Source organism: Aristolochia californica, unplaced genomic scaffold (assembly GCF_029961685.1).
Source record: "Aristolochia californica isolate CCGP_79_NKW_82.1479 unplaced genomic scaffold, dmAriCali1.0.hap1 SCAF_16, whole genome shotgun sequence".
Taxonomy (NCBI): Eukaryota; Viridiplantae; Streptophyta; class Magnoliopsida; order Piperales; family Aristolochiaceae; genus Aristolochia; species Aristolochia californica.
In genome coordinates this window covers 17,921,580-17,939,714 of record NW_027181837.1, presented here as the reverse complement: position 1 = coordinate 17,939,714, position 18,135 = coordinate 17,921,580, and the positions used below count along the sequence as shown (strand labels likewise).

Genomic DNA, 18,135 nt, shown 5'->3' with positions numbered 1-18,135 from the left:
GAAGAAAGTTGGGAAGAGAAGAGGGGAAGTGAGAGGCTCGAGAGTGAGAGGAGGGTGAAAAAGTGACTAGGGTTTCAAAGTGATGCCTTATTCCTCTCCTCATTGATTTAAATAATAACTTTAAGAAAAATGTTTACATAAACACCCCTTATTATAAGAGTTGAAAATAAGGGTTGAATCATAAAGTAAATTATAGATATGCTACACTTCTTCTCGTCTTCTAACACACCCAGGGCAATGCATGACTCATCCAACAAGGACAATAATTCTCCCAAGTATTACTTCTTAGAACTCTCACTTCTAAACTCATCATCTTCATCTGAGATGATGTCTCATACTAAGCACAAGTACTCAAGTGTGCACTCTAAATATGATGGATTGTCCTCATTGTTCCTAGAGTACTCTTAACTCTAGTTTATCCCAAATTTTGTGTAATTGATTTGAATGATGCAACTTAATTCAACTACTTCATTGCTTAATCCATTCACTTTGGCAAAGTCATTCTTATCCCAATCATTCACAACTCTCGGGATAATTCTACTTTACACTTTTTGTGATTGAAGATGGGGTTCATTGCATACATATTCCCACATGTCTAAGTTCTCAAATTAAATAAACAATTTTATTCTATATTCTCCATGTTGGTATTGGGTCCCATGAAACATTAGAGGGGGTAAAGGGGGTCATGGCCCTCCTTAAATGTAATGTTCTCATAGACTGACATCTATGTAGACTCCCAATAAAATGGGGTTAGGTCTTACTTTCTTAATTCCTTACTCAGGATCTTTTATACGCAACTTAGAATGAAGTTATTAAAGCTCCCTTGCTCCAATACCACTTGTTAGGTTTGGTGAGGAATAAAGGCGGGGAGAGGTGGGTGGTGGGTTGGGGAGGGGTAAATTGGTTTGTTAACTTCTATAGCCTAATTTGAATCCTTTTTAACTTAACCCTCTAGTTGTGTTTAGGTATTCATTTAATCTAACTTGTAATGCCAATATTTTTATTTTTGTTTATGCACAAATAATCAACGTACAAGTGGAAGAATCAATGGCAAGTATACACATAATGTATTATGGTTCACAATCTATCCTCAAATTATTAATCTACTCCTAAAGTGTTTTTGAACTTTGGAGTTTCACTATGTTTGGGTTGCCCTACAATATCCACAACATATCGTTTTTAAAGCTAATTACAATGTTGTTCAAACAAGGACTCATGCTACTCAATTGACAACAATTGTCAACTAACAATAGCACACCCTCACATAGTCTTACATTAGTATAGCAGGCTAATAGGTTATGTTGGCCCAGGTGGCTTTTCAAGAAGTGGGTGAATTGAGATTATCAAATTAAAAACATGTTATGCATATAACTGAAAATCATGCATAAAACAAGTCAAGATAAAATGTAACATGCATAAACCGCATGGACAATTTTTTTTTTTTTGTTATCGATGTTCCCCTAGTGGTAGTCACTGCCCAAGAACCCTTACTTAGGAAAATTCCACTATTTTCAAAAGATCTAATAGCTGGAATTACAAAAGAAATTCAAACTCTCTTTGGGCACGTATAGCTCAATACATGATTTTTATAATGTCAATCTCCCTAAAAGATTGCTGCTAGATTCTAACTCTAGCTAGGCATTTCTATCTAGATTATATAGGCTCTAGATGAACATTTCACAAAATAAAATAAAAAGGTAAAAATACACCTTTACTTGGAGAGATGCTTCTCCTTGAGAAATTCAAGTTATCTTGTCCTTTATAGCATGATGTGAAATGATGAAGGAGCTTTTGACTATGTGTAAGCAAGGATTGATGAAAGAGAATTGAGATTTTTCACGGTGTGTCTCTCTCTTTCACACTAAAGCACTTTCAAATTTTTTTTACAAGAAAGAGAATAATGACTTGGAGTATTTGCCAGGAAAGCTCATTTACTCCTCCCTACACGATTTTGTGGGGGTATTAATTGCTTCCCTAACTCAAACTAGCTGTTATTTTCCTATTTGAAAAAGTTAGTACTTTGATTGATTAATTAATCAAAATTTCCTCTAGCTATGCAATACAAATATGATCGATCAATGTATTTCCTATGATCGATCATGCTTTGGGGTGGGGAGGGGGTGGGGGTTAGTCAACATGAACTTAAACTTGAAGTTCATGTGATTACATGATTCATTCACTTAAAGCCGTTAGTGGTGCACCTCCGCTGACTTCAAGCGAATGAAGCATGTAATCTAGTTGACATCACCCAAGGCTAAATCGGGTGAATCAGGATTCTGACCAAAATCCTGATTCATCTAGTTGAAGTCGTTGGGGCTGCCTCTCGTGACCAGAAGATCTCCCAAATTTTTTTCTTTCCTCTTGGCATTGTCTCCCTCTTGACGTCCCTTTCTCTCTTGCACTCACTCTCCCTCTCCCTTCTCCCCCGCATGTCCTCCCTCGCTGTTTTCAGCCCCTTAAAATATTCACGACGGCAACAACTTGAACAAAAGTTAAAGGGCAAATTGCATCTTGCAACTCTACAAAAATTGGTTTTGTAACTTCTCCCCAGACCCAAGAGGTTATTTGTGAACACAAAGTGCTACTTTTTCTCGGAAATGCTATCATAGATTTCACGGATGACCCAACCTAGCAACCCTTCTCTGCCCTTGTAGTCTAATATCAACACGTTCTTGTTCGGATGCCCAATTGTCTTTCGGTACACTTCAACAATTGCTTTCAGATTGCCCACAAACTGATCAACTGGGGAGAGGCCTTAACAGAATTCAACGATCGAAAGTTCGAGCTTTCGGCGTGATTTTAGGAGATTTTACTGGGGGAACTGGTAGTGTTTGATGTGAGCTTAATGAAATTATACAGACTCCATTGACATTTATCTTGTTTTTGTTTAATGTTATTATTGGGGGAGCCGGTAGTGTTTGATGTGAGCTTAATGTTATTAATAAATAAATAAATTTATCTATTATATTCATTTATGTTATTATTTATTTATTTATTTTTATAATTGATCAGTGCACAGTTAATTGTCACACGTAATTATTGTATTAATGTAGAATAAACTGTAAATATTAATTAATATAATATCTTTATTAATTAATTAGTATATTAATATATTTTAATTCTACATTAAATTATTTATTAGTGTAGTACTCATGTTTGTTTTGGTTAATTTGATGTTTAGGTAGATATGTTCTATTTAAGTATATTATTACAAGTTACTCATTCTCTTGTTTTGGTCATATTTTTTATTTTGGGACACTAACACTGAAAATTGTTTTCTAGTGCACTTGAACTCGTGTATACTAACACCCAACTTGAACTTGAAGCTGAATTAAATCATTGACTTGAATTTGAAGTTGAAATTGAACTTCAATTAATTACTTAGGTTGATTAACCCCCCTTTATGTCCCTTATTGACAAGGTTTTGTCTGATTGATCAATCAGGTGGGATAATCGATCATTCCATTTGAAATTTGCTTGCCTAAGTCGAAATGATCGATCAATCCAAGTGGGATGATCGATCATGCTTTATAACATGAAATGGACATGTTCTAGATGATTGATCAATCATGTTTTATATTCCAAGCTTGCACAGTTTTCGATGATCGATCATTACTAGTGGTTGATCGATCATTCCAATGTCAGTTTAACAATGTTAACTTTCAAAACATTAGAACATTTTTTTTCTAAGTGCTCTAGCATGTTCTAAATGATGTTTATGATGGTCATAAACGTGTCTAAGTGCAAATTATGACTTAAAACTCTGATTTCACATTTGTAATTAAAAGAAGAGATTTATAATGCTTTCTTACATAAGTATCTGAGTTGGACATTTTGACTTTTGCACTTGAACTCTAGTATTTTTGTCATCTTCTTCCTTGTGGGTGCTTTTCAAGAGATGTTCTTCAATGGTGTTTGAGGTGTTGAGTTTGACTTTAAGTTTTGGACCTAGAGAGGCATTTACTCTTGAAGGTGAAGAATCTGAAATACTTAGATTTTTATGTTGTTCGATCAATTAAGTGTTGTTATCATAAAAAAATAACATAGGAGTTAACCTACGGTCAACAGGCTAGACCCAAAAAGAGATTTTTAGCAGCTAACTAGACAATCCTGCCTAAACCCACAAAGGATTTTCAACAACAACTCACTAGACACACTAGGTTTAGACACACAATGGGGTTTTCAGCACAACCAACCTATACAAAGGACTAATGGCTCACAACAATAACAAACTAGGCTTAAAATCTTGTCCCACAACTACAATTTCACTCAATTCTCTTGAGGTGGGAATGGTCTTGCATTGCCTAGGCGTGACTAATGAACAAATGTTACTTGCTTTTATTTTAGCTCAATACAAAATGTTTTTCAATAGGGATATTTCACAATTCGCGCATAATGAATAGGCACAACAATCCTAAGTACCTATTTAATGCAAATAATAACTCAAATATATTTAATTGACCAAATTTCAAAATATAAGATTGATAAAACATAATGGTTTTCAAATGGGAGAATATTAATCAAAGCAACTTAACTCAAATATGATCTCACAATACATGCACACTAGGTAGGGATCTAAATTCTAGTATTCAGATTTTTGAGACCAATCTCAATCAAAATATTTCAAAATATGAATGCAATGATGTTTGGATTTTCAAAACTGGCCTCCAATGAATCAATTCTATGTAAATGCCCCTTTGGAATGTTTATGTTAACTCCTATTCTTCCTACTCTGATGTAGAACGAGGCACCTATTTAGGGAAGTTTTACTATTGCTGAAATTCTTGTTTGGACCAGTCGTAGGAAGGGGGGCCATCGAGTCTCTGCGATTAAGACATTCAAAGCAGGCGTTCAGGTGCAGAGGAACATGCGTGAAAGGCTGGGAGCCCAAAAAGATCGTAGCTGCAATGAACACTTTGGCTCTCTGGTTTTTAATTTGTAAAACTCCTCGGGCTTCATCAAATCACGATTCACGCCATGGAAAAAGGTTCTATACGCAGGAGAGAGAAGAGTCGGAGGGTCCCAACATCTCTCCGCCATGTCCATCTTAAGCATTTGATCTATCCGCGTTCTCTACATAATGTCTGTAGCAAATTCTATCATTACTATGTACTCAGATTTAATGTCCAGTTGAAGGAAAACGAAAAGAAAGCTGAAAAAAAGGAAGAAGAAGGTGAGATGAGGAGGAAAGCCATGTGAGGCATGGCCTACTCTTCTCCCTCTCTAATGTTCATCGGGGACCTACTTCACTCTCTTGCTTTGTTCTTATGCGGGCATTAGGAGCAATGATTCAGGTTTTTTTTTGGAAGTACCCACTATTTGTTAGAACTCGCTGCACGCCATGCAAATATTTTAATGGGAAATCTATAATGAAAAAGAGGAAAAAGAAAAAACAAAGAAGCTAAAAAATAAAAGACCGACAAGCTGTTATCCGTCCAACTGATCGATAAGCATGCCGAGGAATTTGAGTCCCCCTGATCCCAAAACCAACAGACAACTCTTGCTCGAACCAGAAGAGCTTTCTCTGGGAATTGCCGCACAAAATCCTTATCAAAACATTTAACAAATCATAAAGAAGAAAGCGGGATATTATATTGTTTTAATCTTCAGAAACCTGAATCTTCCATCGCTAACTATGGTTAATTAATTCACTCTTTGCTTTGCTACCTGTTGTGGAGAGGATTGGGTCCTCCAGGCACACTTCTCTTTTCTTCTTCGTATGTAGAACTCAAACAGGAAGAGCAAGTAGAAGACGATGACAACGACGTCGATGATGAAGGGTGAGGGAAACCATGGATGTCCCGAGCAGCTCCCACTGACCCCAAAATTCTCAAGCCCAGAACTAATAATAATGTTATGGAGATTAACCTGGTAATGTAAGACATCTCTGCACCGGACTTGCGGCTGATCAGCGCGGAGACTTGGAGCCCAACACGAGAAAAAAAATCATGGCAAGATGATGGAGATGGGGAAAGCAAACTAAAGAGCTCACGCCTTTCCGCCTTCAAGAAGAGAGCAAATTAAAGAGGGGAGGAGCATAAATGGGTTAGTAAATGTACTGACATGGCCATTAAAGTGGAGGAAAGGCTTTAACTGAATCTCTGCGGGTAGACAGAAGGAGAAGAAGCATCAAAAGCAAGTCTAATGGGTCTCTTTATCTTAAATTCTCGCCTCTGAACTCTGCTCCTGTCTTGAATTCTTCCACTCATGTTTGGGCTTCTCCATCGTGTGGCTGTTTTCAAGACGACGCCAGCAACAATCTTTCTCTCTCTTTGGAATGCTTTTGGCCATGACCACCCAAGCTGCTCTTCTTATATACTTTTCGCGTGTACAACTCTCCCAAGCAGTAATTAGACTTCTTTTATACTTTTTCCCACTCGCATGTGCATCGCCCCGTACTCTAGGTTGGAGGACTGATCCAATAAAGCCATTAGGTGCGAAACCTTATCTTGATCAGGTGTCCGATCAACGGCTACCGAAGCTATTCGATTAACGACTATCTCAACCGTTCGACCATGATTGGATGGTTGAGATAACCGTTTTATGTTTCGCACCAAATAACTTTTTGTATTGGATCAATCGTACTCTAGTTTGAAGCCTGAAAAAACTTGTTTTAGGACAAAAATATATCTTTGGGCCATGTCATTTATATTAGGTTTCAAAGATTTTTTTTACTTTGTAATTTGATTAGTGCCTTGATAGGAAATTGCATGAAAACATAGTAAAAAAATTCTCATAGTTATTCGTGAAAATCATATTTTATGTCCACTAACTAAGGAGTCCACTTAAAATTTCATTTGGACAATGCAAATTGTGGGTCGCTCGAGCGCCACGTAACCACGAATCCGGATTATCAATCCTTGAGTCTAGCCCCTCTCGGGCGCCTAGAGTTAATGATAAAGATCGGATTACAATAGAATGCGAGAATCAATTTTCTATTGTGATGATGCTAAAATTATCAACTTTGGATTTTACCGTGATTCGTGCCTCTCTCGAGCGCCACGTAACCACGAATCCGGATTCTCAATCCTTGCGTCTAGCCCCTCTCGGACGCCTAGAGTTAAAGACAAAAATCGGATTAAAATACCAAAATCCAACCTCAATTATAATCTTACCCTAATTAGCTAATTTAATCAAATATCAAGAAAATAAATCTTAAATAAACCTTAATTATCAAATAAGATTCAATTAACATTCAAAACCTAAGTTCAAACTATATGAAAAATTAAATTCAATAATGACGAATTACTCCCCTTCTTCCTCCTCTCGCTCGGGCAGCAACTCGTTCTCACAGGTGCTGCAATTTCCGGAAATTGGTGACGTCGGGTAGCAATAGTGAGTGGCCGGAGGTAGAGACAACGCCGGCGACGACGGTTAGAAGCCGACGGACGGAGGTAACGTCCGGCGAAGAACGAAACAGAGCTGACGTTCTCCAACCGGCTCTCTCGAGTCTCGGTTGGAGTCGGAATAGCTCCGGGACTGGTCGGAAATACGTAACCGACGCCGGAGGATGGTCGGAAAGAAGAAGTGGCACTGGAGAAGCCCTCTCGGATCCCCTCCCGGCCTGGCGAGCAAAAAATAGCACTGTCGAAATCACCTCGACGGAGACTCTCTCGAGCTCTCCTCGGGGTTGTTCTCGGTTGCTGGACGGCGGTGGACGGTGGTGGACGGCGGTGGGGAACTCCTCTCGGATCCTCCCCTGTTTCGGTCGACGGTGCTCCTCTGTTTTTCGATACTCTGTTTCTCTTTTCCTTTCACGCTCCTCCTCCCTCTCGTTCGACGCCTCCCTCCTTTAAATATGATTTTCTTATTTTAAAACAATTTGCCCTAGAAATTACCTCCATTTCACTAAGGGCATTTTGGTAAATATCTTTTTCTCCACCCAAATTCTCCTGAAATTCTATAATTGAATCTATAAAAAGCATTTCAGGAAGAAATAAGACTAAAAAAATAATAAAATATAATTCAGGAGAGAGAAATATGCAATATCGACAGTGATTAATGCCAAATTCAATAAATGCTCATTTCATTTGAAAACCGATAAGTAACCACCTATAACACAATTATAAAGGTTATTCTATTATAATTAACCTAGTTCTCATGTCAGAATATGGCATTTATCAGCTGACTCGATAAGACCACGTATCATGCAAACATAAAGTTTGAATTAGTTTCACTCAAATGAGGAAACTCAATCTAACTCGTCAAACATTGTCTTGTTTTAGGTTATGGGATAGGTTAGTAGAATTTGTCAAGGCAAAACATACTTACTAAGTCCACTTGGATCTTGAGGGTCTTGATACTTATACAAGGTTTGAGCCATACAATAACGATAAAAATACTTATCAAAGAACCTGAAGCAACAAATAGTTCTACTAAAAGGTTGTTGTTTGACCAAAGGCAATATTTGAATGGCCTGATCTAACATAAAACTTTCTGAAGAAATGAAGTGTTCGACTATACCAACATCTATTAAACTGAATTTTTGGAAGATAAATGGATTTTTGAATGAGGTTTATATTTGAACATTATCTCTCTGGATAGAAGCTCAATACATACATGAAAGTTTGAATAGTCGAGTTGTTCAAACATTGGCCGTCCAAAACACCCTACATGGAGATTTTAATCCTCCGATCGACCTCCATAGGTCATCAAAACTTGTACGTAAGCTACCATTTTAATCAACGTCTAATTTTTTTAAAGTATTTTGTCATAGTTGTTTAGTATTTTTTTGACCAATTTCTACTAGAGGACAAAGGGATATTTTCTAAGTAAAACAACTAGTTTTGTAAAGTTGGAATTCTATCTATTTAAGCAATTCTGAGTGAAATCTTTAATCCAATGGTTTCAATAGTGTTCAAAATTCCTCTCATGTTCTTATCTACAAGTGTGTATCCTCCAATTTGAAAGAAGAAATTTACCTCAAGGTTTTAATTTGAGTTAAACACATTTGTTCTTGAATTTCAAAATCAATAATTATACTCAGTTTTTCTTAGTTGAACTCATGCTCCCATACTTTGAGATGATTGAATTTGTTCAGTTTGCTTGTGTTGCCTGGAGCATTTGATTGTTGAGTCTCTTTCGAGAATACATTATAACAATTTTCAAAAAATCTTTAATCTCATTATGCATTAATTGACTTTGAAACTATTTTTTAGATTAAATTTTGAGTTATTGTGATCTTGGTAGAATCACCTAAGGTTGGGTTATTATTATTTTTAATCTTTTTACTGTAATATCAACCTATTAAAGAGGCAAATTTATGTTGTACTAGTAAGGCAAGTAGTGCTTGGATAGTAAACCCTATCATTTAGTTTGTGTGAGCTGATTGAAAATTGAAAATCAATTTGAGGGATTAGGTAAATCCAGTGTGGTTAGATGTTGCAGTTCAGGACTTTGTGATCTTTTGTTGTAGATATTATTTGTTTTTTCATAATGGATTTAACTCTAAGGTTAAAACACCTTGGGACTGGACATAACATCTTGAATTTGTATTGTGAACTACTATAAATCCTTGTGTATTTTTAGTTTACCTTTTTCTAAAGTCCTGCGTTGTTTGTGCACTGAGTTCTTCATATTAAATTAAAGTAAAACTTGGTCATTAATCTAGATAAACTCATTCACCCCCTCAAACTTTATCTTTTAAGGACCTAAGAAGTGGTATTAGAGTAAGTCTACTTTGAAATACCTAATTTAATCCTTAGGTTGGGTGTCAAAGATCCACCCAGGCTAGCTCCTATTCATCTCAAACCCTAATTTTTGACATAGCATGTTTTCCACAAAACCTCAATTGTTTGATGGAAATAATTATTCCCATTGAAAGTACAGAACAAAACCTCAATTGTTTGATGGAAATGATTATACCCATTGAAAGTATAGAATGAAGTACTTCCTCTTAGGATATGATTGTGAGTAACGGGAGACCCGTACCAAGGACTTTATATCCTTATGAAGACTAAATTGGACAAGCAAGTAGAAAAATCCTCCTAAGGAACACATGGATGAAGAGAAAAAAGAAAGTATATATGTAAGCTACAAACCGTTCGACATGCTTTTATGTTTCTTGAACAAAAAAGAAAGTATTCTTAAACCAAAAAGCATTGAACATGTTTTTATGTTCTTCAAGGGCTATGGAGCACTCAGGAGTAATTGGTGCCTCTAATGTTAAGGAGGTGTAGGACAAAGTAGAAGTAACCCACAACTAAAAGATATAGAGGTCTAGTGCCTTACAACTAAAAGATGCTAAGGTAAACAACTCCTAAATGAGTATGAGAAATTCAAAATGATAGAAGATATAGACAAACCTGGGTGTCATTGACATAATTATCTTATGATCTTTGTCCCTTATTAACTCCTACTAGGGTGAAGGGTACACTTGTAATTATTATATTATTGGCATCTATAAATAAAGCTTAAGGGAAAGGGTTAGGACATAAGTCCACAACCCTAATTCTCCTCCCCTTTTCTCCTCAACACGCCCCTTTTTATAACTCCTTTTCTTAGACGTCACCTTCTTCTCTTCTCTCTTCTCCTCCTTCTTACCATGTTCATAGAAGAATTACTTTTTTTATCTCCCTCTTGGGTCATACTTGGTCAAATTTGTTAAGTTATTTCAGTACTATCATTAATGTCTCCTTATTACGATGGTGGTTATTTTATCTTCCTTTAATCCCCCATTACCCTTTTAATCATTTGTCTTTCTCCTACCATTCTTTTTTACTCTCATTTACCCTCTTAGGCGAACCCCTTGGTGTGTTGTTTTGGTTGGTCCCTTTTTATACATGGCGAACCCCTTGGTGCGTTGTTTTGGTTGGTCCCTTTTTATATATGGGTGTTTTTAAGTCTATTCAGACTTCTTTACTGGTAGCCTTAAGTGGGTTTTATCGCTGTCCTGTAAGTGATATACATTACCCTATTTAGTGATTATTGTTACTATTTTGTTCGAAATCCTTTGTGGTGGTTTCAACTCCTGCTTTATCACCCATGTTTTTTACTTTTTGACACTGTGTCCGATAGAGGACTTATCCTTGAGACACCTTGATGGAGGAGATAATTATTACAACTATTTTTTTTCAAGATGAGATTACTGTCATTACCTCCCAGTTTGAGGGAAAGAATAACTAAGAGAAGTGTGAAGGATGAGGTAGGTGATAAAATCTACCATGAAGGATTCTACAAGTTGAATCAAACCTAGTAACTTTTTATCCATTTATTGGTCTTAAAGTGTCTCATTTTCATTTGGAAGTATGAAGAACTGTATTGTGCACCTCCTTCTCTTTGAAGTATGAGAGTTGTTATCTTTTTATTCACACCTTAATTCCTTAAAAAGTATTTTCTTCAATTTGTGTTTGTTAAAATCACTTTAGAGTAATTCCTATAGACCCACTACCTAAAAGTATAGGAGTGTGTCCAACATCTAGCTTGAATCAAGTCTTTTTATTCTTCACCCAATAGGTGTTTTTTGTTTGAGTTAGTTTTAAAAGTGAGTAGTCTCTTTGTTGTGCACTGTTGTACGACTTTTCCACCCTTGAAATTTAGTGGAGTTTGTTTTAGACTATGACCATTTTGACAAGTGTATGGAACTGTATCACACAATTAGGAGTGGTTTTTCTTCTCTCGCCATTATTTTGTGCAAGTTTGGTCTCTTGGTACAAAACAAAGAGATCCCTAGCTTAAGGGAGAGAAGTACAAGAAGAAGTAAGGGGGAGAACAAGATGAAAACAAGAAGAAGGTGACTCAAAACTAGATGTCCTCTTATGTATTTTTCTTTTTGATGCATGTCACTCTAAGGCTAATGTAGTCATTGTAAGCACTTTCCCCTAACTATAAATATAGCCTCAAGGCATGGTCAGAGCATTCAAGCATCTTCTTCCTTGCTCAAATTCATCCTTACACCTCTCTGTCTCTTTTCCTCTTCTTTTTCTCTCTCTCTTGGTTTCTTTTCCCCTCCCCCAAGAGCTAAAGTCCCTCTCTTCTTTCCCTCCCTTGAAATCTTTTGTGTTAATGTGTTGGCCCTAAAATCAACATGCAAAATTGATTCTACAATCAAACTTCAGGCACAAGTAATAACTTAAACAAAAAAATACACAGGAAACATGTAGTGACTTATAGTGGTTAACAATCTTCTTTGAGGATTGCTAATCTATTCTCCAAAATGTTTTGCAACTTACAGTTCTACTATGTTAAGGTTACCAAGTGGCACTTACATCAAATTTCCTTTAAGGAAAATTATAATACTACCCACATAGGGATTTATGCCACTCACTTGACCCAATAGCTAATTTATAATGCACACCTTCACATAAATTTATAGTAGCAAAACTATGCAAATACCCTAAACCCACAAAGAGATTTTTTAGTTGTACATTGGACACACCAACATAGAGCCACACATGGATTTTCTACACTGCTTGCCTACACAAGATCTTATGGCTCCTACACAAGATCTTATGGCTCACAGAAAAACAAATATAGCTTCTTAGTCTTTACTCTTTTGTCATACAAGTTCTTTTCAATCAAATTGAGATAAGCACAGTTTGGCATACCTAAGTTTTGACTAATGCTTGCAAGCAGTGCTACCTTCTTACTCTTCAACACATACACAAATCTCTTCAATAGCTAAATTTCACATATCAAGAACAAAAATATAAGTACACAATCCTAGGTACGTCTATATAACAATAGCTCAAATAATCCTTAAATAACTTAATTTCAAAATCTAGGCCCCAGGAAAATCTTAGATTTTTTTTTTTTTTCAAAATGGGGGAATAAAATAAATTATTTCAAAGTATAGTTCTTGACTAGTAATCTGAACTTTAATTAATAATTTCAAAGTGCATGACACTAGTGATCAACTCCTTTGGGCCTTGGTACTTCAAGGCTTTAATCTTTCTGCTCGAGTGATCGATTCCTTGCTATGTGATAAACTCCTCTTACCTATTTTACTCTTTTTGTCTCTTGTAGGTTGGCTATTTGTAAAAGATAATTGTTAATTTCTTGTTCGATTAAATGGTGTAGCTAGGCCATTTAGATAGTGTGCTTTCTGGTATATACTACTTGTTCCCTATTACATGTATTGGTCATTTAGATGATCTTTAGCTGGTTGAACAAATATGCTACCTGACATTTCTTTTTAGAGTTTTTTTTAGCACTAAGACATTCTAAATGCACATAATTGGAGACTTAGGTGTTTATAATCATCAAAACTGGGTGAAATAGGATCCTGAGACAGTCATCCTTCCAATAGAATCTAGTGAGAAAGGTGTTCAAGAAACCTATGATTTCTTGTGTGTAGTGGAGAGACTGGGAGTGCAAGTGAATGCACTTGGCTATGGAGTCTTGTTCAAAATTTGAAAGTCAGTAGACATTTGCCAGTCAAGAATTCTAGGTAAATACACCATTAAGAGAACATTAACGACACAACATCTTTCTTCTGATTTTACTTTTCAAGCTGATCCAACAAACACCTGAAGTTCCATGAAATTCATTTCTGTCATACCCAATAAAACTTACAGGAACTTTTTTTAACTCAAAAACCATATCTTCTCATGCAATAGTTTGTCGATTTGGAATTTTAATCTTGAAAAGAATCATACATTTGTTACATGTTAATAACTATCATATAGAATCATGATCATGCCAATACCAAATGGATCTTGGTAAGAAAGCTGGAATATACAGTTCACATCCATGCCCAAGCCCTTTTGCCAGAAGTATCTGCCTGCTGCTAATCTGTAACTCCTCTCCATTTTGACTCCTTTGACTTGTCAACAGAGAAGAGAGCTGGAAAGTAAGATGAGTAATTTTCAATGTTGGGTGGAGGCAGGAAGCTATTTTAATATATAGAATTAGATATGCAGAAATTGATGCATCCTCTGTCAAACTACTACAAACACCAAAAGAAGAAGAATATAGCTTGGAATTTCACATTAATAGAGGAACAATATATCTTTATAATAACCACATACCAGATATGTGATGCTTGATAAACCACATATCAGAGGAGAGTCCCAACTGATAAACCACATACCTGATAGGCCAATATCTAACAAGCCAGCATTCCTCCTGTACACATCAGAATAGAGGAAGAGTTATATCAAATTCTTCTACCAAAAGAGGAATAATATGTGCCTGACTGCTGCCTCTGTCAAACTACAAATGGCAAACTATAGTCAGACCAGGCAACCAAACTGAGATAATGTTGGAAATGAGATAAGCAGTTGAAAGTTTAGCATCTCCGTCACAAGCTTGATCAAACAACTACTACCAATGATCAGTACAAAACATTCTGAGGAAAATTACATGTGCTTGGACATTCGCAGCTAGTTTTAAACAAGTCTCAGTCAAGAGATTGAACAAATCGTTGAATCCAGAGAGGCAAGGTAATGCTGCTTTGCTTGGGGCTAATGATTCAGCTTGAGATGACTCTAAAAGGGAAAGAATGAGAGCCTGTGGTATATGCCATGTAGATACACAATGACTTCAAGTCTTACCGAGCTTTAGGTTCAAACCAGGCATGCAGCCAAGCTTCTCCAATGGCAATTGCAATATTAGGGTACCAACAAGCAATGGTTCACACTGTACATTAGGAAACTGCCCAATACAACCATCAAATCCAAAGGCTCAATCCACCAGAAATATCACAAGCTACAACTGGAAAATAAGGTTCTTTAGGGTTCAGAGCAACTCAAAATCAAAAGGCTCAGGAAGCGAAACTGCACATTACCTTCTAAGAATTTGTGCCAATGACAAAACTACTATTTTCTTAATGAACATGACAGTTGACTGAACTATCAGTCAGTTTTTTACTCAAGAAGTAGTTCGCAGAATAGACATGAGTTTTCTCCAACAACAGGGCTTTCATCAAGCTGGAAGATTATGGATCCCGATAGCTTCAAAACCAGAAAGAACAATCTAGGCAAAAAGATATAGCTAGAACAAATTTCTTCAGCATAAGGAGCTAGTTTTCTCCTCTGCGAGCTTGTTGCTTGAACTTGGTCTCATTACCCAACCTAATTATGGACCATAGGGCGGCTTACTCATTGTGTGCATATTTTTATGCAGTCTGCACAAATAAACGAGAAAGTGTATCCATATACATGTAGCAATATCTCATCACTAAGATAAATGGTTAAAAGAAATCATTCTTTCCATAAGTAGCAACTTGAATCTACAAGTAAACATCACAGAGAACTGAATACACACATCAAACAATCTTTCATCAAGATCACACATAGAGAATTCAATCAGATAGCAAACTACAATGAACGAGAAAACTGCCTATACAAAAAAGCATGCACAGTATTCTCAACTAAAAAAATAATAAAAAGAAAAAGTACGCACAGTAGACAACAATAGAAGTAAGAGAATACAGAACTTTGTCTCGATGCTGTAATTTCCAAGGAAAAGATTAACGTTAACCAAATTTCCTGGGATACAGACAGGTAGAGTAAGAGACCGATTTTGGCACAATTAAAACAAGCAAGAGCAGTCTCTTCTTATCTTTCCATTTGTTTTTCCATATTACCAACTAAACTCTTAAGTTTTGTGAGCATTGTTGCTTGTGTTTGACCACCTCCAGAGAGTGCAGGCCATAAAATTCCTCCCGGCAAAAAGGCTCATTCTCGCCTTGGATAATGCAGACCGGCCACTACTACTTGACGGCAGATCAACCTGGTCAAGTACTGGTATTACATGGTCAACTCCATTTTCCTGTAAACCGCCATCGCTGGTACTTGCATCATGTGGTTCGATCACTCCGGTATCCAGATTAACTGCTAGAGATTCCCTGCTTGCCCTTAGACATTCGGCGCCCTCGCACGTCACCCCTCTGCATTTCTTAACCTTCACCTTCACCAAATTAGGACATCCGCCCGCCAAAGCTTCCATCCCATGATCCGAGACTGGACACCCCTTGATACATAGTTTCTTCAAGGCAACACATTTGGCCGCAATACAAGAGATTTCCGCGTCCCCAATAGTCTCACTTCCGCACAAAGCCAACCTTTCAAGATTTTGACAATTGCTGGCTAGAAGCCCTAAACTGGTCGAAGTCGGGTTCACACCAATTAAAACAAGCTCTTGCAAGTTCGGGCATCGCTTAGCTACAGCAATCAATCCATCATCCCCAATTCGATTCGTCTTCCACCCATCGATATGAAGCTTCCGTAGAAGCTTGCACCGATCAGCGACAGAAATAAGCCCCGCATTTGTGCACTCAGGGGTCTTCACGAGGTGCAAAATCTCCAGATCTACACAGTTAGAGATGGCGGAAAGGCCACGGTCACTGACCTGAAGACGCTCGAGGTGGATCTCCACCAATCCAGTGACACGAACTGCGATCAATTCAAGCAGCTTATCCCAGTCGCCGGAGCAGCGGAAGAGCTTCAGGGTTCTGAGATTTTTAGAGCCCACTAAGACGGGCCCAAAGCACTGGCCGTTGTAGAGCTCTTTAAGACAGATGGTCTTCAGAGACAGCGCCGCGGCACCGGGTCTGATTGGTTCCGTGGCGGCCCCGTCTGTCAGTCCCCGGAGTCGCTTAACCGAGAGCTCCTCCAAAAAAGAGCAGTGGTCCAGCACAGCGTTCACGCCCTTGGCGCCGAACGTACAGGAGCCACACGAAAGCTTCTTCAGGTGCTTAGCGTTGTGCGCAAAGGCCACCATGCCGGCATCTGTCAGTTCCCTGCAGGCACGGAGCTTGAGTCTGGTGAGATTAGGACAAAGTTTCGAGATTAACTCGAGCGCTTCGTCGCCGATGCTGACCGATCGCCTATCGCATTTGAGGGCGAGCTTGGAAACCGAATCGAATCGTACAAAAAGGTCGGAAATAACGTGGAGAAGATCAGCCTTGGCATCGAGAGAGAGGCGGTGACGCGACTGTCCCTCGACCAGAAGCCACCGCTGGCAAACAAGTGAGCACCGCTTCCGGTCACCAGAGCCAAGCGACTGGAAGACGTAGGCGAGACACTCATCCGGTAGATCCGAAATACAATCCCGATGACCCTCATCTTCCTCTCCAAAGGGCTGGATAGGTTCCTCTACCACCGCCCTCTCCTCCGAGATGGTACTTACAGCCGGTACCGACGACATCGATCTCGATATCGATCTCGTCCTCGTCCGGTAAGACGACGCCGGAACGGAAGAAGCCGACTGGCCCATCCACGTTCGCCTATCTAAGCCTGCGTACCCTCTGCAACCCGCTCCGCCTTATCCTGCGCTACCCTCTACCACGTTCGCCATCTTCCACCTTCTACTAGGGCCTGTTGCGGAAAAGTCAGTCAAGTCTCGGACTTCAACGCACCTTTCATTTTGCGGATATATTTTTTCTATTTACCAGAGTCTTTGCATTATGCCGACTTTTTTATGATTTAAACTTTTAACGGCTGCTCGAATTTTACATTGTTCTTGAGACTGTTAATTATTTTTCTTCGTTTCCGATAAATCATGATTTGGATTTATTTCATTTATTCTCAGACAAAAAAAAAGAAAAAAATCAGACTTCAGAAGATGTTTTTTTTTCTAGAGAAAAGAAAAAAAAAAGACTACTAATCAGCGGTCGTCTAACAGCAACATACAAAGACGTGAAGGATGAAAGGCTTGAAGCGCGTCGCGGCCCGCCGGGACGCCTCCATTGGAGCAGAGCTTTGCGAAGATGAACGCGGAGTTGCGACTTTGGGCGAGGCGGTGGCCATACGATCGGGAGTCTCTTTGAGACCACATCTGCTTGTTTGAGGCGTTAATTCTGAACTGGCTTTTGGGAATTGGGACCATTAGGCTCAAGCCCAGTCCGACCTACCCCTACCGATCTCCCTTATTCAAGTTCCAAGTTTGAAATTTCAAAATGAAAGAGGTTGATAATTCATAATTCTGATCTTATTTATTTGTTGGGCGTAAATTGTCCAATTTCTGTCAAAACTTTGATTAGGAAGCAATGGGTCATTAAAGACTCTATGTTATGGTCTTGGGTTAAACACTTGACTTCCGACCATAACACTCTATCACATCATAATTAATAAATAGTAATAACTTATCAAATTACTTATCAATTGACTTTTTCTTTGTCACTTCTCATGAAATTAATTTTGATGATAATAAATACTTAAAAACTAAGTATAAAATTAAAATGAGTAACATGGG

At 38.0% G+C, this 18,135-nt stretch overlaps 1 protein-coding gene across 1 annotated transcript; it reads right to left on the bottom strand.

The window, feature by feature from the left end:
• Positions 1 to 15,170: 15,170 nt before the first annotated feature.
• LOC137953416 (F-box protein At1g47056-like) lies at positions 15,171 to 17,270 on the bottom strand. Its single transcript, XM_068800812.1, has one exon. The coding sequence runs from the start codon at positions 17,155 to 17,157 to the stop codon at positions 15,538 to 15,540; it is 1,620 nt and encodes a 539-aa protein (XP_068656913.1). The 5' UTR covers positions 17,158 to 17,270; the 3' UTR covers positions 15,171 to 15,537.
• Positions 17,271 to 18,135: the final 865 nt, after the last annotated feature.

What these genes read in the sequence shown, in the direction of transcription:
- LOC137953416 (XM_068800812.1), bottom strand. Translation starts at nt 17,157, where the DNA reads ATGGGCCAGTCGGCTTCTTCCGTTCCGGCGTCGTCTTACCGGACGAGG.